Raw genomic sequence first — 23,487 nt, forward strand, 5'->3', positions numbered from 1 at the left:
ATAAATGGGTTGATGACGTGACATGGAATTTTCACTGTTAAAAATAAAAATGATTATAATTCATAAATGACTATAATATAAATATAATATAATAAATCTCAAAATTGTCCTATGTGACTGTCTCAAGCATGGTTCAATAAATTAGAATTTTTAAATTAAAATGTTAATAAATGCCCGAGGCATAATTTTACAAGTGTCTATTTTAGTAAATGACAATCTTTTTTTCCCCCTTCCATATATTTCTAAAAGAGTAGGAACTTGATACATTTTGTCACTGAAAACCATGTCCTCCGGTATGACACCATATCCTAATTTAAAATCTGCCAATTCCACTGACAAGTTGAATTAGTTGAAGGAGCCCATTCAAGGTCATGTTACTGTGAAGCCCATGACACAAGCACATGGTAAGATTTCGTCTCAGATTTGTTCAAATATTTAACTTTTTAGGAACTAATATAAAAGAGTTGATTTCTGTTGCCCTTTGGTGATTAATTCTCCATAGGATACATTTTAGTAAAACAGTGAAAGAATTGACAATGTTAGTGAAACCCCTTTTCTAAAACATCAGACTTCACACTTTAACAATACGCATTTTTTTATGGTGTTTACAAAAAAAAGCATTTTTACTGCTCATTTGTCAATTACCCAAATATGTAAATGTATTTGTAGTATACTTAGCATTATTTTTTTTTATTTCAAATACATTTTACTATATGTATTTTTCTCTAGAGACCAAATCCCTAAATAGCATGATGAATTAATACAAGAAAACAAGGTTGTGAATGTGTTTCTGAGATAAAAGAATTGAATCTGGGTTTTAGTTTGCAACTCTAACTTGTATAGCTTGTTTGTTAAAGGTTTGAAATCCAGCGGAGCTTTAGTTCTGGGCTGGCAGGTCACTATAGTCAAGCTGGCATCAGCTGACTGTCAGCTCATCACGTCAACCTATAGGAGTACGACGTCTATCACAGGATACATATATAAGCTCGTTCAGTACTATCAGCAGCTATCGTGTTTCTCCCAAGCTCATTTGCCCTCCTCCACCCCCAGCGCCTTTTTGTCTAGTCAGGATTTGGCATTCTGATTCCCTTGATTACCCTTTCACAAATTATTTTGTAAATTTAATAACAACATTGATGCGCAGGGAGTTCTTGGCCAGACAGAATCATACCGCCAAGCCAAACTGTATGCTAACAGTCAATCAATCTTATTTGATGATAGTGGTCCTGAGAGTATTTAGGTGTAAACATGTGTCTAACATAGCATCCACTGAAGATGATTTTAAATGAAGGCACGAACAAAATATTTTAAAAGACTTTTATTTTCACAGATTTCTAAACTCATTGCTGGTGACTGTTTATACAGTGTTGCTTTGAATTAAATATTTTCACATTTAGTTGTTGCAGCTATCACAGTTGGTAAAATCTATGTACAAAATAAAGGTTTACAGTACTCTTACATTTTACTTTAACAGTGTCTCTTTCTTTGAAAATACCAATACAAATCCTTTGTTTGTTTGCATTTTTCTTCACATTGTGCTTGGTAAAAAATAAGAACTTCTTTTTGTTATAATGGGGTTAAGTGTTTGCTGGGGGATATTTACATGCAGTAAGACTTTTGTCATGTGATTTGATGCGGCGCTTCCAGCATCTCCATGAGGAAAGTGTCTATAGGCGTGTCTCCGATGAGTTTGAAGAAGAACAGGTGCTCTAGGCACTTCAGTCCTATGGAGCGCAGAGCGGGCAGACGGAGGAGCAGTTTGGCAAACCTGTAAAAAGAGGAAAAAACCCACTCAGACTCCACAACTACACCTACATATGACCTACATACTGTAACTATTTAAACTAATAAAGAGACAAAGTCTGTCTTAAAATAAAGAAGAACAGAAGTGCTGTTACGTCAATAAAATATCAAGGTGGCAGTGCGGGAAATACCTGCCGGGCTGATCGGGGTAATTGTGTTTGGTATAGGCCTCCAGTGAAGCGTACACCTTTTCCCGTAATGCCTCGACCTCGGATGGGTTTGACAATCCTTTCGCATCTATAAAAGGGACAGTTACATAAAACATAAGAATACATGCATTTCATCATCCTCACTGAATGTTGGTGTCTGAAGAAATGTATCTACTCATTCATTCTACACAGTTAATAAAAAGTGTTAGGGGTATACAACAGCTTGTCCGTGAAAATATCTTCAAAAATTACTATCATGTACCCTTTAGAGGAGAGAAATGGTAAAAAGGTAGCTTTTTTTAAGGATACTGCCCTATTGACAAGCTGTTGTAATAGCACTGAATTATCAAACAGTACCCTTAGAAATCAAAATATGATTATATATTATGCTAATAATAAATAAGAATGTATAAATCTATAATATATAAATATTAACATATTTTATATAACACATTGATTACACACAAAAAATTACACTTAACAATAAGGTTTCATTTGTTAACATTAGTTAACATGAACTAACAATGAACTTCTACAGCATTTACGTTCACACTTTACTGTAAGGTCTCATTTGTTAACATTAATTAACATATAAATAACATGAACTAACAATGAGTAATACATTTGTTACAGTTTTAATCTTTGTTAATTTTAGTTAAGAAAAATCCAGCTGCTCATTGATCAGGTAAGTTCACAGTGCATTCACTAATGTTAACAAAATAAATGCTTTAGAAGTATTCTTCTTTCTAAGGTCATGTTAACTGAATTAGTAATTTACTGTTAACAAATTAAACCTTATTTAAATGTTACTCTTTAATCTTTATTAATCTTACTCTATGGCAATTTCAACATTTACTATTGCATTATAAAAAAAGTTGTGTTTGTTAACAGTTAAGGCACTGTGAATAAAAATTACTTAGATTTTTACAAACTAACTTTAAAAAAGTTTAATAAAAAGAAATACTGCTTATTGTAAGTTCATTTTAAATAATGCTTTAACTAATGTTAACAAATGAGACTTTATTGTAAATTGTTACCATGATTTCTAATTAAATATACTCTTGAACTGTATGGGGTCATGATTATTTTTATCCACCTTTTTCCAATGCCCCATGATGCTTTGCGTGAATTATGGAAGTTATTTCTGTTAAATGGTAAACAATCAGCGAAATTAACACAATAAGGATTTTCAAAAACTGGGTGCAATGAGATAACATTCAATACTAATATCGGGTAAGATACTTACCCTTCAACCATTGGAGATTAAAAAGAAATTACCCCAAAAGCTTGATTATTTCTGCAGCAATATTACAATTTATTAACTTGAAGCTGCTTTATGTATGAATTGAATTCAGTCCATAACTGATGAACTTATCTAGCATGACAAGCCAGACCCACATCAAGATGTTTGGTCTGGAAACTCACCATTTGTCTTTTTAAAGATTTTTATAGCAGAATTGAATTCTGTTTACATTATTGAATAATTATTATATTATAGAGTATTATAATACAATTATTATTATGAAGTTGTTTTGAAACAACATATAAATACTATATAAATAAAGGTGACTTGACTTTAAGTAGATATGTCTGTCTGATTAGGTTTATTGAAATCGTCTGGACCTTGTGTGTTTCTGAGAGTTGAAAGTTCAGGACAGGTCTGTACCTGGGTTAAAGAGGACGATAGCTCTTAGACAGCCCAGCTCTGTCTTGTCCATCTGCATGTCCTTCATCTTAGACACCAGCTCTGTTAATACCCTGTAAACAGTATTATATATTTAGATTAGCACACTGGACATACACGGATTCAATAATATTAAATACATTTTAAATCTTAGTGATGCTAAAATGATTTTGGAAAAATTAGTGTACAATGTCATATGAAAGTGACTCTAATGCAGCGGGATCAAGGAATGGAAAACAATGTGTACAATACTTATGTAAATCTTTATTCTAAAAAATGCTTTGCTTGAAACGTGTGCTTGTGCTTTCTTTACTAAAGTCACCATGAAATCAAAATGAAAGACAGGACCTTTCACTTTCATGAGATCAACCAATAGTAAGTCCCAACATTTTTCTTGTTTAAGAAGCACTCAGATATACAGTACATCACAATAGGGAAGGAAAGACTATCTTAACTTCTGTTTAATGCCGACTTTCCACTTGGTTTGATACTTTTTTAGAACATGCATTCACACATTTTTAAGAGTGGGTTGGAGGTAGTGAGATGGATTCTGTGTTGCGACCTGACCTGTCAAATATCGACCCGACCCCTGCGCTGTGAGCACTGCTGCGGTGGACATGTAGACCGGTGGCCAAAAGGATCCCGTCTTTAACCGTCACTGAGCGGTGTGAGAATGAAGCGATGAGCAACTCGTTCCAACCTATACACAGACACAAACACTGAGAGCGTGATGTACACTCTACAGACACGTTTAACATCTGAAGAGAGGAATACTGACCTGCTCGCAGCAGGATGACCTGGTCATCCAGAGGGAGGTCAGAGAAGTGCGGGATTCTTTTAGCCCACTCAACGAGAGTGAAGAGCTGCTTGTCTGCGGCCTGGCAGATGTTGGTCACTGGGTCATTTGTCTGAGAATCAGAGACCATAGGGAACAATAATTGGATTAAACTGAAATCTCTCCAATATCCCAAAAGTTTATTAAGACAACGCCAACATTTGATTTAGAGAAAATTAAGAATTTGTGATTTAGTATCCTGTTTGTCAAATTGACAAAGACCCTAATAATGCATTGCAAAATATCTTGTTTCCCTATCCTTAACAAGATCAGTTTGAGAAGCAATAGCAAAAGAAAAAAATGAAACTAATGCATAATATTAAAAGATAATAACAATTAAAATACAATATAATAACAAAACTAAGATATATTTTTTGTAAAAGAAAAAGATCTTGCTCATATACTCCTTTTTGTTTCTGAAATTCTTTTTCTAAGGATTTTTAGGTATATTATTTTCCTGGAAAACAAGACAGAAATATTTCTGGAGTCTGCAAAGTCTGCAATTAAAGGTCAGACAGGGTGACACTATTATATTTCTTGACTGGATGAGTAATTTAGATATCATACTGTTTGAAAAAAAAAGAGTAATTTTTCAGATTGATTTGAGAGAAATTAATCAACTTATTCAGTAAGGATGCATTAAATTGATCAAAAGTTTCAGTAGAGGCATTTATAATGTTTCAGCAGATTTCTATTCCAAATGAATGCTGTTTGAACTTTCTATTCATAACAACAATGTATTAGTTTCCATAAAAATATTGAGCAGTCTGTTTTGAACATTGATAATATTAAGAAATGTTTTTTGACCAGCAAATCATGTTTTCTGGATCATGTGACTCTGAAGACTGGACTAATGAAAATTCTGCTTTACCACCACAGGAATAAATTACATTTTAAAATATAATTAAATAGATAACAATTATTTAAATAGTAATAATATTTCAACAAAAAAAATATAGTAAAAAAAAAATTAAGAATCAACATTTATCAAACATATGTTTTATGTTTGATAAATGCAGCCTCGATGAGCATTCGATAATAACAAATCTTACCAACCCCAAACTTTTAAACAGTATTGTACCTTAAAACCATTTATATTAAATATTTATCAAAATTCCAATATCAGAATACAGTTCTGAGGGACATAATGTCTCACCGAGTTGCCCGTGCTGGACTCCATGTAAGCTTCAGTCTTGGGTTCCACTGCGAGCTCAGCGTCCAGAATCTTCTCCACTGGCATTTCCTCATTAAAGCTGCAGCTGGACTCCACCTCATTATCACTCTTTTCCCGACCCCGCTGTCTCTCTTCTTGCACCGCTGTACACACACACAAAACTTCACAATAAACAATAATACACAAGCCAAAAAAAAAGCAAGGTTTAAATGACCTACACAAGTCATTCATGAAGGTCTCTTTCATTTGTGCCGCTCACCTTCTCTCTTCATGCCCATGGCCAGACACTTCTGATAGCGGCAGTACTGGCAGCGGTTCCGCTGGCGCTTGTCTATCTGGCAATCCTTATTGTCTCGACACGTGTACGTGAGGTCTTTCCGGATGGTTCTCTTGAAGAAGCCCTTGCATCCTTCACAGCTGTAAACGCCATAATGTTTCCCTATAGGTCGAGAAATATATCTGTCTTTAAACATATCCAGAAACCACGTTAATGACATGTCCTAGTGTGCAGCTGCTGTATGAGGGTTGTTACCTGAGGATCGGTCTCCGCAGATGGCACAGATGTGTTTGGAGAGGGACCCGGGGCTGCTGCAGGTGTAACTGCCCAGTCCCACCAGTCCTGGAGGAGGTTTAATGTCTTCTGAGCTGCTAACACTGTTCATAGAGTTCATCTGTAAGGAAGGACAAAGAAACGAATAATGGAGTGAGCTTGTGTCCGTGGTTTCTCATTCCTCTTTGGATCACGTGATGTTATTCCTTTGGCTGAAGGGGACTGTTTTTTTTTGTTGTTTTTTTACACCTTTTGCCTTTATTAGACATGTGTAGTATACATTATTCAAGGTGTTTACATCATCGAAATGTGCAATACACCAACAATAGAATATAAACTTTAGCATGCTTTAGCTAAAAGTCAATTGCAATCAAATTAGAAGTGTGAAATGAACTTTGTCTTCACCAGTAGAGGGCAGCAAAGACTTGACATGGGAAGTTTTATGAGCGAAACAAGATCATGGTCAAGCACAGGTCAGATGGCTGTTATAGAATTAGACACACATGCCCAGAGAGAGATAGAAAGGTCAAGGAATGGAAATTGAAACCAAACCAACTAAACCCCAATCGGTCAATAGACCAATAATAGCTTAAAAAGTGTACATGAACTACATGTTCATTTTTAATAAAACATAGATAGAGCTGTGCAATTGTTAATGCATATTTCATAAAATAATGTTTTTGCCCTAACTTTGCAAAGCATAATTTAGCTTTCAACTCAACAGTGCCCTAATCTCAGCAATCAAGCATTACACGCAACAACATACCAACTCCTGCAGCACAACTGCTGTATAATTTATTTATAACTTTATTTGTATTTAAGGCGGGAGTTCAAAATAGTGTCAGACCTGAATAGAAATTTGTTAACCCTTGTGAAAAAGAAGTTTTCCAATTTTTTACTGAATGTGACTTGTAGTGTACTGCAAATATTAAAAGTATTTGGAAAAAAAAAAAACTCTACTTGGAGATAATATAATATTTATTTAATAAAAGACCACTTTAGTGTTCTCAAAGAAACTACACTTTCATGATTATGTTTCTTAAAACTCTTAAGTACACTTTGTAAGAATGACACTTTAGAAGAACACTTATTTTGATGTAATGACTAACATACTAAAGCACATGTAAAGTACTTGATTATATGTCAATATATTTTAAATGTATTAAATTGCAACTTCTTTATTACAAGTGCATAATTACAAATATATTTATTAAGTACACTACTATAGGTTTACAATAATTGCTTACAATATATTCGGCAGTACACTCCTGGGTAAAAAGGGCCTAACACAAAGCTTTTAATTGTCTTTACCGCATATTATGCAAAACCACTTAAAAAGTCATTGCTGTCCCAGAAAAATATCAAAGGCAAGTTTTTGGCTGAATGGGAAGTTGTGTGAGGAGTGTTGCAACACAATGAAATGACGCTCCAGAGCAGTTTCTTAGAAAATCTGCTGAGAAATATAATAATGAATCCATCTTAATCAGAGTGAAGTATAGAGGAAGAGTTGTCATTGTGTGGAGAGCCTTTTTAACAGCTGCTTCACTGTAAAGAGTAATTTAATGCTTCGGAGTACAGGAGAATATTGCAGACTGACTTTCTTTCCAGTACTGAAAAGTTGTTATCTAAAGAGAAATTATCATAAGTTATTATTCGACAAGACTGCTCCTGCCCAAATTGCAAAGACAGCCAAGAAGTGGCTTGAGAACCATCAGGCTCATGTTTTGGCCTGGTCAGAGGTCAGATTTGAGCCCTATAGTGAATATTTGGTTTCACATTACATTTAATGAACTGTTAAATGAAATATTTGAAGCCAGCAGCATTGAGTGAAGCAACACTGACTATTTTACCTGTAAAAGGTGTCTGCAAATTTATCCACATGGCTTAAATAAATAAAAATTAAAAAGGAAAGGCTAGTCCATGCTAAGTTCATTTATTTACTGTATTTGTGTAATTCTTGTTAATTTCCTGACCTGTAATATGTGATTAAAATGGTTGACCATTAACAGACCAGAGTAATTTTTGGCTTGGAGCTTTGGACCAAGAGTGTACACTTTAACCATATTTTAAAGAAAATAATTAATTATGAAATTACATATACATTATGTACTTACGTCCTACTTAAGTGGGTCAAAAAGCACTCTAAAGTTAAGCTATCAGTACTCAATATAAAATGTATACTTTAAAACATTTAATTGCTTAGTTCATTCACACTGAAGCATGCATTATTCTGTTAAAGTACATTAAAATGGTTAAATATCAATTTAGTTATTAGCTAACATTCATGCAGCCCAAGTGACAAACAATAAAGGTTATGCGATTGTGGTTTATAAAGGATTATAAAGACAATTTATTTTATTTGGAATAACATGTGTGATTGATAATGCCAGGAACATGCATTAACAGAATAAATAGTGTCAATTTTGATTTCATTTTGACTTTGACATTCACACATTTTAATTTAGACTCTTTCGAACAGTAAAGGCAAGATAAACACACGCATTCACACACACACACACATGTTCATTTGAGAGCGCTTTCCTGAAATGGTGAGCTATTCAGTGAGGCAGAAAGATGCTGGGAAGGTGATGCACAGCAGTCACCATCACATTCACTCTCTTTAATCTGCTGCCTATATAGCCCATATATTATTCAGAGCTCTTGGCCCTCGCTCTCGAGAAGCATTCCACTATAGAGGCGTCCCTACTCTCAGGCGAGACATTCACACACGACGCTATTTACAGCTAATAGTATGGCAGGTTTCCACAGCTTTCTTGAAGTGTTGCATATTGAGCTCGCTGTAGCGCAGCCTCGACGCAATGATATCTCTCTCCATGTGAGCCAAGGTTATACTAGGGCTGTCCGTCACGCTACATTAGCTCTTTTTAGGCTAGACTAAACTGAATAGGCTGTTCTCCCTCGGGCTCGAGGGAGGCCCTGCAGAGGAAAGGAGAGATGCATTAAAAGAGCATTCTGCATTTGCCTTGCTGCCTCTTGCAGTGAAAGTTTCTCTGATCGGAAGCTTGGATGGTCCACTAACTCTTTCATGAAATAGCACAATTTATCCAAAGGAAAGAAAAGAGGTTGTGTTTTTTTAGAGAATATTGTATAATGGAAAATTTGCACTATTATGCTAATATCTGAATCATTAAACGTCATGTTTTTTTTTCCATTTCTAAAGTTGAAAGATGACTTTATGCACTGTATCATTATATAAACATTACAATATTTCATAAAGTAGTGATTCTCACCCTTTTTGACTCTAAAACGCTCAACTGTCCACAACAATATTCAAAGGCCCACTGGTCCTAGTCTGTTTCTTTCTAAACTTATTTTGATCTAAGAGAATACTCACTTTCTGTAAATGTAAAAAGTAACTACAATAATTATAATTATATAAACATTTAAATAATTACATTTCAGGATTCCAAAAGTTTTAGCAGCTGAATGTGCCTGCCAACCAATGTTCAGTGTTTTTAACCAATGAAATGACATGACTTGCTCATGATTTACTAGCTTGCCTTAACTTATACAGTATGCCCATAAAAATTGTATACCCATAGATTTTTAAGATTGTATTAATTTAAATGACCTTTCTAGGTAAAGAAATCACACTTTTAAAATTAGACTACCTCATATATACAGGTTTTTCTAGACAGAGGGAACCCTGATTCATCAAAGGAAACAAAGTTGTTGAGGCCCTAAATTAACATACAAATATCTTTGATTTAGTTGTTTTATCTTTTTTTAAAGAAGCAGTTAGCGATTTCTGAAACTCATTTTTAAACACAGTTGATAGACAATCTCAAGACAATCAGTCTCTTTATCACAGCAGAAGCGATGCAAAATAAAGCGTCGCAAAAATGTTGATGATGGCGTTTGATCTGCTTACATATGCTATCGCTTATTTCTGCTTCTTTTTTGCCTGTTTTGATGCAGATATATAATACTCTTTCAGAAGATGTGTCATAGCGCCCACAACCGTATAACAGTGAAAACACAGAAAGCTGCAAATTTCCATCAGAGGGTGGGGAAGTTAAGAGTTAACACGAGTCCTGAAGTTCATGCCTGATCATAACCCTTCTTTTCCGTTATATTCCTCAGAGCATTTCTCTTTTGTAATATCTCTCAGCCATCTCTCTTTCTACAGTCTTTCTTCAACTGTCCCTCGTGCTTACTCTCTCTCCTCCCCCATGAGTGGACATGCCCCTTACTGCTGATTGGCTACAAGTGTGTTGATGTGTTCGGTCCGATCTACTTTCAACAGCGTTTTTTTCTGAAATTGCTTACTGCATCTTTAATGCTTGTTTTGTCTTCTTTAAAATAATTGTAATTCATATTGACACCTGCGTGGAAGATTGCTTCCACAACCCCCTGGTTGAGAATCACTGTCATAGACACTTTTTCTCTGGACTGTACCTGTGGACTGTTGAGTGCTCCATAACCCATGTTGGAGGTGGTGGGCATGGAGGCTGAAGGCGAACCCAGGGAGGAGGAAGTGATGACTGAGTATGGTGACCCTAGACCATTGATGATGGAAGGGTGATGGTGGGACACCATGGAGCTGAGAGGAGGCTGGGACGGAGGAGAGCTCAAATGACCATGTGTTACCTGCAAAGAAGAACCTGAGAACAGAAAGAGGTGATTAGTTCCCAGCTAACAGGGTTAGCATCAACATTGTATCAAGGTTCTTTCAAAGTAATGAACACCTTTCTTCTGGTAATGTAATAGAATTGCAAAATGATACAATGAAATGTTCCCTTAAAAGGGATAGTTCATACAAAAATGACAATTATGTCATCATCCTCAAGGTGTATGTCAAACCTGTATGTTTTTCTTTCTTCTGCTGAACACAGAAGAAGATATTTTGAAAAATGTGGGTAGCCAAACATTTGAATGTAGCCACTGACTTCCAAAGTATGGGGAAAAACCCAATAGGTGTTACTGTGAACTGTTTGGTACCCACATTCTTCAAAATATCTTCTTCTGTGTTCAGAAGACAGAAAAACATAAAAGTAAATTATAGAATTTACATTTTTGGGTGAACTATCTCTTTAATGTTCATATAACCCAGAAAAAATGGACATTTGGAACATTCAGAGAACTTTCAGAAACAATGTTTTCATATTTTAATGGGAGCATTAGTAAAACGTTCTTAGAATGTATTTCTGTAGTCTGTAGTCTCTTTTCTTAGAATTGTATTATTATGTTAGAAAATGTTTAATTTGAACAATTCATATCACAAATATAAAAATAAAATTAAAATAAATTGTAATTAATGAATTAATTAACAATGATTAATAATATGAAAAATAATTATTAATCTTCAAAATTTGATTTGAATACACGGTTGACTTGTTCATGTTTTTCTTTTCTCTATTCATCCACAATATAAATACAGAAGATGTATTGTGACAGTTTGACATTTCATGCTAGAAATGCTGTGAGACATCTGGGGGCTGTGTCAGTGATGGGGTAATGGTTGGTGGCATTTGCACATAGTAGGGGTCATAAAAGTGACTAACAGTGACTGCGAGCACTCATGGATCATCACACATCAAATTTGACACGCATCAAATTTCAGATCTCTCACTCATTGATGCAAAATGTACACATGTTCATTATTTATAAATATAAATTAATGGTCTGTAAGTTAACAAATGACAGGCCAAAATCAGACAGATAATTAATCAGCCAAAATTTTGAGATTAACATAACAGTATTGACATCTTGTCAATGGATGGATGAATAATATAAATATCGTTAGTGAATTTTGAGTGAATAATGTGTAAAATAGGAGTCTACATTTCATTTGTCATAATTGAATTGTAAAATGCATAACGCTGCCTCCATGTGCCTTCATCTGAAGTATCGTAAATACGAGTTTCCTAGGTAACTATTGCACATGAACGCCCTCTGATGTCGTGTTTACCACTGAGAAGTTCGGAAATAATTATAGTGCCCGAGATGGGCGTGTCATAAATTTTAATATACATATACACTCACCTAAAGGATTATTAGGAACACCTGTTCAATTTCTCATTAATGCAATTATCTAATCAACCAGTCACATGGCAGTTGCATCAATGCATTTAGGGGTGTGGTCCTGGTCAAGACAATCTCCTGAACTCCAAACTGAATGTCAGAATGGGAAAGAAAGGTGATTTAAGCAATGTATGGTGTGGCATGGTTGTTGGTGCCAGATGGGCCGGTCTGAGTATTTCAAAATCTGCTCAGTTTTACGCACAACCATTTCTAGGGTTTACCAAGAATGGTGTGAAAAGGGAAAAACATCCAGTATGCAGCAGTCCTGAGGGGGCGAAAATGCCTTGTTGATGCTAGAGGTCAGAGGAGAATAGGCCGACTTATTCAGGCTGATAGAAGAGCAACTTTGACTGAAATAACCACTTGTTACAACCGAGGTATGCAGCAAAGCATTTGTGAAGCCACAACACGCACAGCCTTGAGGCGGATGAGCTACAACAGCAGAAGACCCCACCGGGCACCCCTCATCTCTACTACAAATAGGAAAAAGAGGCTAAAATTTGCACAAGCTCACCAAAATTGGACCGTTGAAGACTGGAAAAATGTTGCCTGGTCTGATGAGTCTCGATTTCTGTTGAGACATTCAGATGGTAGAGTCAGAATTTGGCATAAACAGAATGAGAACATGGATCCATCATGCTTTGTTACCACTGTGCAGGCTGTTGGCGGTGGCGGTGGTGTAATGGTGTGGGGGATATTTTCTTAGCACACTTTAGGCCGCTTAGTGCCAATTGGGCATTGTTTAAATGCCACTGCCTACCTGAGCATTGTTTCTGACCATGTCCATCCCTTTATTACCACCATCAACCCATCCTCTGATGGCTACTTCCAGCAGGATAATGCACAATATCACAAAGCTCGAATCATTTCAAATTGTTTTTTTGAACATGACCATGGGTTCACTGTACTAAAATGGTTCCCACAGTCACCAGCTCTTAACCCAATAGAGCATCTTTGGGATGTGGTGGAACGGGAGCTTCATGCCCTGGATGTGCATCCCACAAATCTCCATCAACTCCAAGATGCTATCCTATCAATATGGGCCAACATTTCTAAATAATGCTTTTAGCACCTTGTTGAACCAATGCCACGTAGAATTATAATAATAATTTTGGTTTTAATAGATTTTCCTAATAAATAGGCAAGAATAAACCTTGTGTCCATGATTCTTGTTAATTCCAACCACAAAGCACTTGAATGCAACAAACTCGTAATCACGACTTCTGAAGTGGGAACTCTTGTCAGCATTGGTCATTGAAAAACCTGATTGACTTTACACTTCTTTTTTAGAGAGATTATAATGGTATGAATCTATATACCAAGCAATGTTTATTTTAAGGGAATTTAAATATCTTAAAATAGCAATTTCAGTTAAAATAATACAAAATTATAAAGAGTCATGCAATATGAAGAGAGACCAAACCTTCACTATACACATTCTATTTTAACAGTTATATTACAATCAGCCACATGCACAAATTCAATTTAAAGTCAATTAAATCATCCCAGCAAGGCATTTTCACTCACTCTCGCTGTATTTTAAAGGCATGACAGAGCGGATGTTAGAGTGGATGGCTCCTGCTCCTCGCACTGAAATGGCTATGCTGCACTGACATGCCCTGAATGACCATGTAAAAGCTATCCTCATAACCCACACTTACTCAAGCCTGTAAGTCTCCGTGTCCTGGCTAGATTCTGGAGGTATTAATGACCTCTAAATGTCACATTCTCAAATGATCTCAAGGAACAGCTATCCTTGGAATGACTGGGTGTGCATATGTTCAAAGGGCACATCAACTTCCTTCACTCTTGCTGGTTGGAGATGTGATGTTCAAATAGATTCCACAGTAAAACACATTTATAGCCATAAAAAAAGGAAACAGGAAGATCAAAAACACAATTTCAGCAGGTCAGCAAAGTTCATGTCACTGTTCTGTGTCACTGTAATCAGAGCCTAGATTAGTCATTTGTGTGTTTTTAGCCTCAGATAACTGCTACAAAGCAGAGGATTTAAAACTACAGACCCCCAATGATTTTATTGATTGGCGTAAAAAAAAAACATTTTTACATTTAACATTTAAAAATGTTTATGAACCACAAACAGAGTACAGTACAGTATGTATTCTTCAATGAAATCCTAAGGCATCCAGAGGGTCAAGGGTCCGCAGAAGTGATCACATGTTGGTTTTTCAGCAAATCTCAATGACAAAATAATTTTCTTTCTAGTGGAGATTACAAAAGATCAATACAGACAATCAGTCATCCAAACATTCAATAAGCTTGCTTAGCAAAGAACACCATATGGCTGCATCATGTAAAGCCAAATGAGGCTGTCACTGCTATTCAATAAGATTTCAGAGCAAAGATTTGCCTATATGTTGCACAATTAAACCTATGGCTTTACACGATCTTGTAAATAGTAGCCATGGGAGTACCCTAATTTAGGAACAACAAGAAACGAAATACATTTTAAAAACCCGTGAAACAAACCCTGAGATGATTGAGTTCAATTGTATAGTATTTTAACAGTGCTAGACAAACACCTTGATGTCTAGAAGAAGAAAAGAAACCTTGACTCTAGGTTAGAGAACACTGTGTTTTCTACATGCTTAGTAAGACCTTGTAGAAGAACAGCTTTGTTTTTACTGCTTTGTAGCCTACATATTTCAAGACTGTCATTGGTTTTCAAACAGAGAACAAATCCATCGTGCAAATTTGGATTTTTCCAACCCAAACTTATGAGAAAATACAAGGTGGGGATTTTTTTATGAATTTGTATAATGTGATTCCAATGGTGATTAAAAAGTCCACGCTAAACCTAGTCTCCGTTGGCTGACCGCCTGATACATATGGTACACTTATTTGGTGTTTTGAGTTCTTTAACGTTCCGCCTGGAAACAAATGCCACGACTACAAACTCCCTCGCGGAAAAAGAATGCCGTCCTGTTTACAACTGTGACAATGAGTGCTCACCAGGATCAACTAAACGCTGGATTTTTAATTGTTCAATTGCTCCATTGTAGCAGCAAACTTGAAAAACGTTCATGAATGAATAATTTGTAAACATGACATGGAACAAAACAAAATGTGAATGGTTGTGTTACATGTCAGTCAAACGTCCTCTTGGGCGGTCCTCAGCCAATGAAAGATGTGATAGAGTCCAGACCTACTGCCGTCAGTCTGAAGGTCTGGCTAAGCGAGACTACCCTAAACCTAACTGTCAGTTGGGTGTAGGCAGAAATGACATTCAATTGAATTAGCCACCAATTAGTCAAATTGTAAAATAGTTGCTGTGGCGAGGATGACGAGCGAGAGACGTGAGAGGAGTGAGGGAATCCTCTCACATCTCTCTCATCAACCTCACCACAGTTACAAACTGCCATAGATTGTTCACATTTTCTGTTTTGCCACTGCCATGACCTACTTTGCAGTTTTGACAACCTGCAGTAAATTTGTCTGTTTATCTTCCAGGAACATGTATGCTGAATCCTATAAAGTATCCATGAATAAGGGGGTAAGGCTGGATGAAACAATTCCCCTGGGGATGTGTGGCGGAGTGATGCTGGATTACCTACTCAGATTAAAGAGATTATCATCCTGTGGCTCACAGGGGAACTGGTTTATTGATGCAAGCCCAAAATCTGATAATAAGGTTTAGTTCCAAATGTCAGGGAAGGAATGTGTGCTGATTTGGCTTTGATAGACAGTCAAAAGACACACATTTTAAAACTGGCATGAAACAGAAGTTTGCAATAATATTTTCTTCCCCATTGTGACGCATATCTGAGTGAAATGGCTTCTTGAACAAGAAAAAAAAAAGTAGGGCGGGACTTGATTTTAATTTAATATGATAATTGATATTATAAAAAGCGATGCAGATGAGAAGTAAAGAAGTTACTGAAATACATTTCTATCTAGGAATGACCTTGGTGCAGAAGTGACACAACCAAGAGAATGGGGGTGAGCGATCTGGAACATGGGTTTTCTCTGAGACTGTCCTTGGCAGAGACTGTCATAACTGGGGCAGAAAAATTGTGAATTAGATTAGCAAGCTGAATAACAACCCAGTTCAAGTCAAGGTGCTGGCTAACCATAGTTGGCGTGGGGGGAGACGGACTGAATGTTATCTAATGAATCAGGCATTGTGTTCCAGTGTTTTTGTATTGGTATAAAATAGCTACTGTCTACATTTAATGCAAATAAATGCATGCAGAGCCTGATCCTAACAGATTTGGTCAACGGCTAAGATGTGTTCTGTTATTGTAGTAAAATTCTATGAAACAAACGTTGGATCATTCCATACTTTTTCAAACACACAGATGAGCAGTTAATCTTAGTACTGGTTGCCAGGTTTCTTTTCAGAACATGAGAAGGGAAACACTTGCATTCAGTTGCAACGGTGAAGGTGGAATAGGATATGGCAGTCTTTATCTTAAGAGACCACCTCAAACACAAGGAAGAAAAGGGGTCTTTAAACACCCGAGACACAACACTGGCCTTGTATGTGTTCATCATGCACTCTATTCACTGTTTACTGGAACATGAGCTGAACACACGACTACAACACTGCTAAAGGGTCTGCCAAGGCCTCTCTCTTTCAGGATACAGTCATGAATCACCAGGTGTATGTGATTTGTCCAGTCAAAAATTTGGAGACGTTAGGAGAAAATATATACAGCTGGCCCTTTTAATTATATGTTTTCTTATAGCCAGCCAGGTCATACACACTAGGCTACGTGTAAAAAAGAAAACAAACAAGAAAACAAATGTTTTTAGCTTGCCAACTTCCGCTTGAAATTTCACATTAATTTAGCTATAAGGCGATTTTAGCAACTATGCGCATCTTAACATGACCCCTTTGTGGCCGTGTGCAAGCGAAAACTCTGTGCGTGAAATGACACGCGCGTAACGCAAATTACGCCGCTCGAGGCAGTGACTGACATTATAAAAGCGCGCGCAAATCTTAAAATAGACGTCATAGTCCATAATTTGCTTCTGAATATCAGCAGTATCTAGGGTGAGATTAACAAACACAACAAGGAGAGTGTTAATGAAGGCAATCAAATGACTCCAGGCTGGATGTTATGTGTTGTGGCAAGCAGTTCGGGCCCTTTGTGAGATATGTCCACAGACTTTCACCCCAGAGACCTGAATGATTGAGGTGATAAATAATATTTCAGCAGTTTAATACACGCTTAATAAGTCATCCTAGCAAAAGCTGGACGACAAATGTGTAAATTAGCATATGTCAGCCATAAGATGGAAAGCGGTAACTCAGGAGCATGAGCGTCCATTCGTCATATCAAAATAAACCGGTTTAGGACTTTTTCCCGAGATAAATTAAACAAGTCTTAAGTGGTGGTTTGCATAACGTCCTCTTAACAGCCATTAAAAGATGTGTTTTTTTATTTTTTTGACATAATGCATCCAGAACAAAATAATCAATTTCACAACTGCTAGATTATAGCCTAGGGTGAAAACGAATCGAAGATTTTCATCACAACACGACACAAACTCAGCGTGTCCATACCGTTCAACGCAACACCAAAATAAACTTTATATATCTTACACATAACGTTATTAAAATTGGATTGTTCTTTAAGGCATAGTTTGAGTCAAATAGCGATTCGTTCTGCATGAGAACAGTAAAAATAAACCTTTTCCACATGTAAAGTTGATTTCAAATCTGTTCTGATCTTCCCGTGAATGGTTGCTCCTATCTGGGATACAACTTTTAAGAGTCGAACTGTTGCTAAATAAATAAATAAATAAATAACCCACGACACGTTGCTGTCCAGATACCAACTGAGAGCCATTAATAACTACCCGACAGCAAACAGTTTAACAAGAGGCGCTCTGGAAAGCTATAAATTACATAACCGCAATTAAAGTGCCAACCCCTGACCCTGACTGAGAGGCACAATCTTTATCACCTGATTTTAACATTGGCACTGGTTCCAAGTCAATACACATGACACGACTGCGCCGATAACTCACACACGTACAATTTATGAGCATATCGTACAAAGTCCGTCTGAAGAATCCGTACTTCAGATAACATACGGCATGGGGGGACACTCAAACACGCACAGAGGCTTGAAAAGAAAACAGCACCGACTTCCGGGAATAAAATAAGACATACAAATACGAAGCACTTACTAAGATGCAGATATGTGTCGTTATTATCCATGTTTTGGCGAATATGAAAGAACTGTCCAGTTTTCTCGTAAAGTGTCTTGTTTCGCCGTTCTGGACGGCAGCATCTCCCCGCTGCTGTCCGCGATCTGACTGAGGATTCGCTGCGCACACTTGGGGCCCCACCGAGGGGGTGGCGAGGGCCAGACCTCTCCCAATGACAGCCTACTGAAACTGTACATTTACAAAATATGAAACATAGTTTTTCTCTCAGAATAACGTATTCAATGTTATGATTTAATACAAAATAAATAAGATACTTGAATACTTAAATCATTTTTTTTTGTCAACCATCACTCTTAAAAATAAAATTTTCGAAAGGGATTTTCGCAGACATAGAAGAAATTATTTTTGGTTCCTCCAACCTTTCAGTTAACAATTCTTAAAATAGCCATTTTTTCTCAGTGTGAAGAACATAATTTAATATGTTTAATTTAATAATCTAGAAACCTTTATGCATTATAAAATGTAATTTTGTAATAACTCTATAAATATATATGTTTGCATACAAGGTATTTTGGTTATATGCAATAGCCTACAGCATGATACACCATGCACATACTTGCTACTTTTGTGTGTGAATGTGATTTAAAACGTTAATATTTCTTTTTTATTTATTGCCTTATACTGTCATGAGCTGCTGTATCATGCACTAAATACTTTCACAAATTGTAACATTCGTATAATGTCAATAAAGCGATTTTAAAATGAATGCTTTACATTTTTTATTTAGCTAAACATATGGATTGAACGGAAGCAGATGTGATTCATTGGAGTTTTCAAATGAAATAAACATATAGTTTCTTAATACGAAAAAAAAAAAAAAAGACTGGAGGTAATATAATAATCAGAACAGGTTTCATTAAACCTATCAACACCAAGTAATTGTTTTAGATTAGCATTCTTATTTGCACTTTTACTGGGTCGGGGGATTATCATAATATGCTTTATCCACAAACTGCTTAGTGCAAGATCTGCTGACCATGGCCTTTGAGATTCTGGAGAGGGGAACAAAATTCTCCAAATTCCAAGTGCTCAGTCCCCACAAGGCTACCAGAGGGTCTGAAGACCCCTCGACGCCCCCCAAGATCTCTTCAGAGTGAGGGGTCATTTAAGGGTGAGCTCCCACTACCTCAGGAGGTTATTCAGAAGTCACCAGCATTCAGAGTGTTGAACTCCTGTTCAAGGGGGACACTGAGCGAGAGAGAGAGCGAGAGCGAGAGAGAGCGTTAGTGATGACCACTCTGTCAGTCCATGAGCTGGGCTGTCGAATGGGAAAAGCACACTGGCTCCCATCCTTGTAAAAACACAACATAAAAGAACACAGGGGGATGCTAACAAAGATGAATGGCTTCTCTTCCAACTCATTCCACACTAATCAGGGCCTTTTCATTTGTTCCCTGTTAGATAATGTAAATTTGTGGAGTCAAAGAAAAGGACTAAAAGGACAATTTATCAACCACCCTTTTATCCCTCTAATGGAGCCACATGTTCCAGAGCATTACAATCGCCCTGATCTGTGAAGTATATTAGAGCTGAAAAGGGGGTAACAAGAATGAGGATTAGATTTCAGTGTGAACATGAGCGACGTAATGATTCCCGGTGATGTATTCAATGCTGTAGCTTTCATTAATGAGAAGGACGGCACACACTTTTCACCACGCAAACAGTTGTAATTGCTTTTAATATACGGCTAATGTAAATATTATGAAATTAAAGAAGATCAGGTGGTAGAGAGATCCAGAAAACCTCTAAATCACTGCAGATTTGAGGGAAGGCTTGTGGGATTATCCTGCTGTTTGTCCACAACAATGGCTGCCAATGGACCATTCAGTTGCAGAGTGTCGGAGACCTCACCCTTGCAATCATCTATCACCAGTTAAAAGCAAAGCGGCCCACCCCTTAACCTAACAGTCACTGCTCTGAGACCAGCCGGGAGAAACAAGCAGTCTGGTCATCTCTCCCTCAGACAACAGCCCGTGTCTGAGGGCACCATGTGGCAAATACACACATGCAGCCAGACTAATGCGCCCCACATTTCTGAAATATGCATCTTAAAGCTCATTTTTCATGAGAGAGGGGTCTCACTGACTCTTCATATTTATGAATATCAAACCCTAACTTGCTTTTATTGACTGATAAAGTGATCCACAAGTGCAATAATACTAGAATAATATATCAGCAGGTATATGATCTTAAAAAAACAAGTCCCCTTAACAGTCAACTGACCAGACCAGTTCAGTCCTCATCATATAACGGAATAGTTCAATGGTAGTTCAATAGAGTTCAATGGTAATTAAGCTCAATCAACAGCATTTTGGTTGATAACCCGCCTCATTCCTCATTGGGGGAAAAAAGCAAAAAACAATCTTATGTGAGACACTTACATTGGAGGTGAATGTGGCCGGTGTTTGAATTTAAAATAAATGTGATCTGTCATCTTTTACTCATGTCATTCCAAACATGTATGACATGTTGTCTTCTGTGGAGAAGATATTTTGAAGAATGTTGGTCGCTAAACAGTTTTGATCCCATTGACCTTCATGGATAACCAAAAGTGTTTGGCTATCAGCATTCTTCAAAATACCTTCTTTTGTGTTCAGCAGAAGTATGAAATGCATACGGGTTTGTATGAGAGATATTTCACAAGTTTGTAAATTAATAAATAAGATTTGATTAATACAAAAGGAATTTATTTTTATTTATTTTTAGAAAAAAACCTGAAGGTTCACCCCTAACCCAACCCTTAAACAGGGCACTTAATACATATCAATGAGATTTTGCAGCAATTTTTTTTTTTTTGCAGCAAAATGTACAATAGTTATGAATTGCCATTAATTTTTTGTTTTTGTTTTGGGTGTCACATTGACAACAAATCAGTAAAATTAGATTAAACTTTACAAAGAAAAGGTGAGGAACATTCTCAATCATTTATAGTGCCTCACTTTAACCCAGATTTGTACTTTTTGAAGTAAAAGAAACTTCAAATGTGAAAAAAAATGTGGTAATCAACATTAGGCTCCAAGTGCTGTCAGTTGGGCTTAACTTGTATTGAAACAGGAACATTCTTTTAACACTGTTTCTGAGATCTGGAGAACAGACCATTGCCATTTTGTAATAATATTCAGCTTTTTATCTGATCAAGTGAAGTGAAAACCTATTTGAGAAACAGCCTTCCTCTTTGCTCAATTGATCATATCGGATAGATTGTGTGTGTGTGGTTTGGGGGGTGGTTCTCCATCTGTCATACACTCATTAACAGAACCCCCTCATGTTTTAATCAGTCCCTATACAAACCACGCCCATTCTCTCACTCACACACACACACACACACACACACACACACACACACACACACACACACACACACACACACACACACACACACACACACACACACACACACACAAGTGAAACCTCACTAGCTTCGACCATGGCATGTATCATCAATCTCACAGGTCATTAATCTCTGAACACAAAGGCAAAACATGCTGCAATTTTGGGGCGTGAAACCTCTTTTTGGTGCAGAGCATTTCGACAAATCACAAAAAACAGCATGTTGATCTGCTTTAAATGCTGTGCGCACAGTTAAACCATGATTTCAAACTTCTTGAATTTTAAACTTATAAAAAACATGAATCACTATTACTTTTACTGATAAACTCTGACCTTCAGACTTCTAGGACCTTGATGCTGTTGCACACTAACTTTTTGTGTACATGATAGTAATTATCCTATTCATAAACTCAAGAAAGCATAAGACAAGGAAAGCAACACTTTGAGCATTCAAAGGAGTTATTAGATGAATTTACCTTTATCGAAAACTACAAAACTGGGTTAAACTTTATCAGAAGTCATTCCACAGTATTATGTCAGAGTGGCATAATTTCCTCCAAATGCTTTGTAAAGTGAGAGAAAGACTTAAGCAAGACAGCCAGAGCTGACCTCCAGAAATGACTGCCAGCATTACCTCACGAGTGGCGTCTTGCTACTCTTTCACCACAGGATGTGCGTCATAAATCTTACTCAAGCCGAGTGACAGAGGAGCTCATGGGACGCGACCCGTGACATACTGATCAACACATCAGTGCTAAACTTAAGCCAACATGCAGGACCACAGGAGAAACTATAAAATATCAAGGGAAGTGTATTTGGGGAATCCATTGTAAAACGGGCAAATGAATAGGAATTTAACAATATGGGTTAAAGGTTTAAGAGTTAAGAGTACAATCCAACCTCTGATGAATCTCTCCATATGGTCTTGATTTTTTTTTTTTTTACTTAATGGAAATTGATTGATTGATTGATTGATTGATTGATTGATTGATTGATTGATTAAAACTAACATAGCCTATTTTTTTTATATATATATATATATATATATATATATATATATATATATATATATATATATATATATATATATATATATATATATATATATATATATATATATATATATATATATATATATATATATATATATATATATATATATATCCAAACTATGGCAAACATGAGATTAATAGTGAAAGAGAACTTTACAGAAAAGAATAGTACAACAGTACAACATCAGTCAATAGCACAAATTTCTGTTAGCATGATCATGAGACACTTTCTCCAGTTTCAGTAACGTGTTCAAATATGCATATAAATAGAAAAGAGGAAAGAACACAGTGATCAGAAAATAAATTACACAATGGTTTAATTAATCAACATAGGCAAATGCAGGAACACACTTGGCAATGAAGCTCTCATTTCTTGAAGCACTGAAATAGAAACAGCTGAAGTAGGGCTACCCTGAGTGAACTTTAAAGAGGAAGCAACAGGGCAAAATCAATTGTGCCTTAAGAACACACACACGTCTTGGGCTGCCAGCTGAGAAGAACTAATGTTCTGATGCGTTCTTCTTCAGCTCTGTTAGAGTCATTTGAATGAAAAACAATCACGAGCACTGCAGGGAGGATTCAAACAGGCTGCCAAGGCCAGGTGCGTTTGAAGAAAGGTAGTGTACTTGTAGGCTACAGAGAGGAAGTTTTATTGTATGTACAG

At 36.5% G+C, this 23,487-nt stretch overlaps 1 protein-coding gene across 4 annotated transcripts; it reads right to left on the reverse strand.

The window, feature by feature from the left end:
• Window positions 1-1,303: 1,303 nt before the first annotated feature.
• On the reverse strand, window positions 1,304-18,556 carry rxrga (retinoid x receptor, gamma a). Of its 4 annotated transcripts, none has more exons than XM_067453934.1 (11): window positions 18,400-18,556; window positions 12,755-12,811; window positions 10,615-10,820; window positions 6,178-6,316; window positions 5,905-6,084; window positions 5,628-5,806; window positions 4,415-4,544; window positions 4,204-4,336; window positions 3,619-3,710; window positions 1,935-2,040; window positions 1,304-1,768 (listed from the first exon to the last, which is right to left on the reverse strand). In XM_067453934.1, the coding sequence occupies exons 1-11, from the start codon at window positions 18,428-18,430 to the stop codon at window positions 1,621-1,623; spliced, it is 1,401 nt and encodes a 466-aa protein (XP_067310035.1). In that variant the 5' UTR covers window positions 18,431-18,556; the 3' UTR covers window positions 1,304-1,620. The 4 variants fall into 4 exon arrangements, with proteins under 4 accessions (XP_067310035.1, XP_067310036.1, XP_067310039.1 ...); XM_067453935.1 differs by having other exon boundaries at window positions 5,628-5,788; window positions 18,400-18,555; XM_067453938.1 differs by lacking the exon at window positions 12,755-12,811 and having other exon boundaries at window positions 5,628-5,788; window positions 18,400-18,553.
• Between the last annotated feature and the right edge of the window lie 4,931 nt (window positions 18,557-23,487).

Source organism: Pseudorasbora parva, chromosome 9 (assembly GCF_024679245.1).
Source record: "Pseudorasbora parva isolate DD20220531a chromosome 9, ASM2467924v1, whole genome shotgun sequence".
Classification (NCBI taxonomy): domain Eukaryota; kingdom Metazoa; phylum Chordata; class Actinopteri; order Cypriniformes; family Gobionidae; genus Pseudorasbora; species Pseudorasbora parva.

Excerpts from the sequence above, each read along its gene's own strand:
- rxrga (XM_067453934.1), bottom strand. The coding sequence starts at position 18,430 with ATGGATAATAACGACACATATCTGCATCTTA. Across the intron at positions 12,812-18,399 it reads CGACACATATCTGCATCTTA|AAATCGAGACTCATCAGACC; the intron begins GTAAGTGCTTCG and ends ATGTCTCAACAG. Across the intron at positions 6,085-6,177 it reads CTGCGGAGACCGATCCTCAG|GGAAACATTATGGCGTTTAC; the intron begins GTAACAACCCTC and ends CTCGACCTATAG.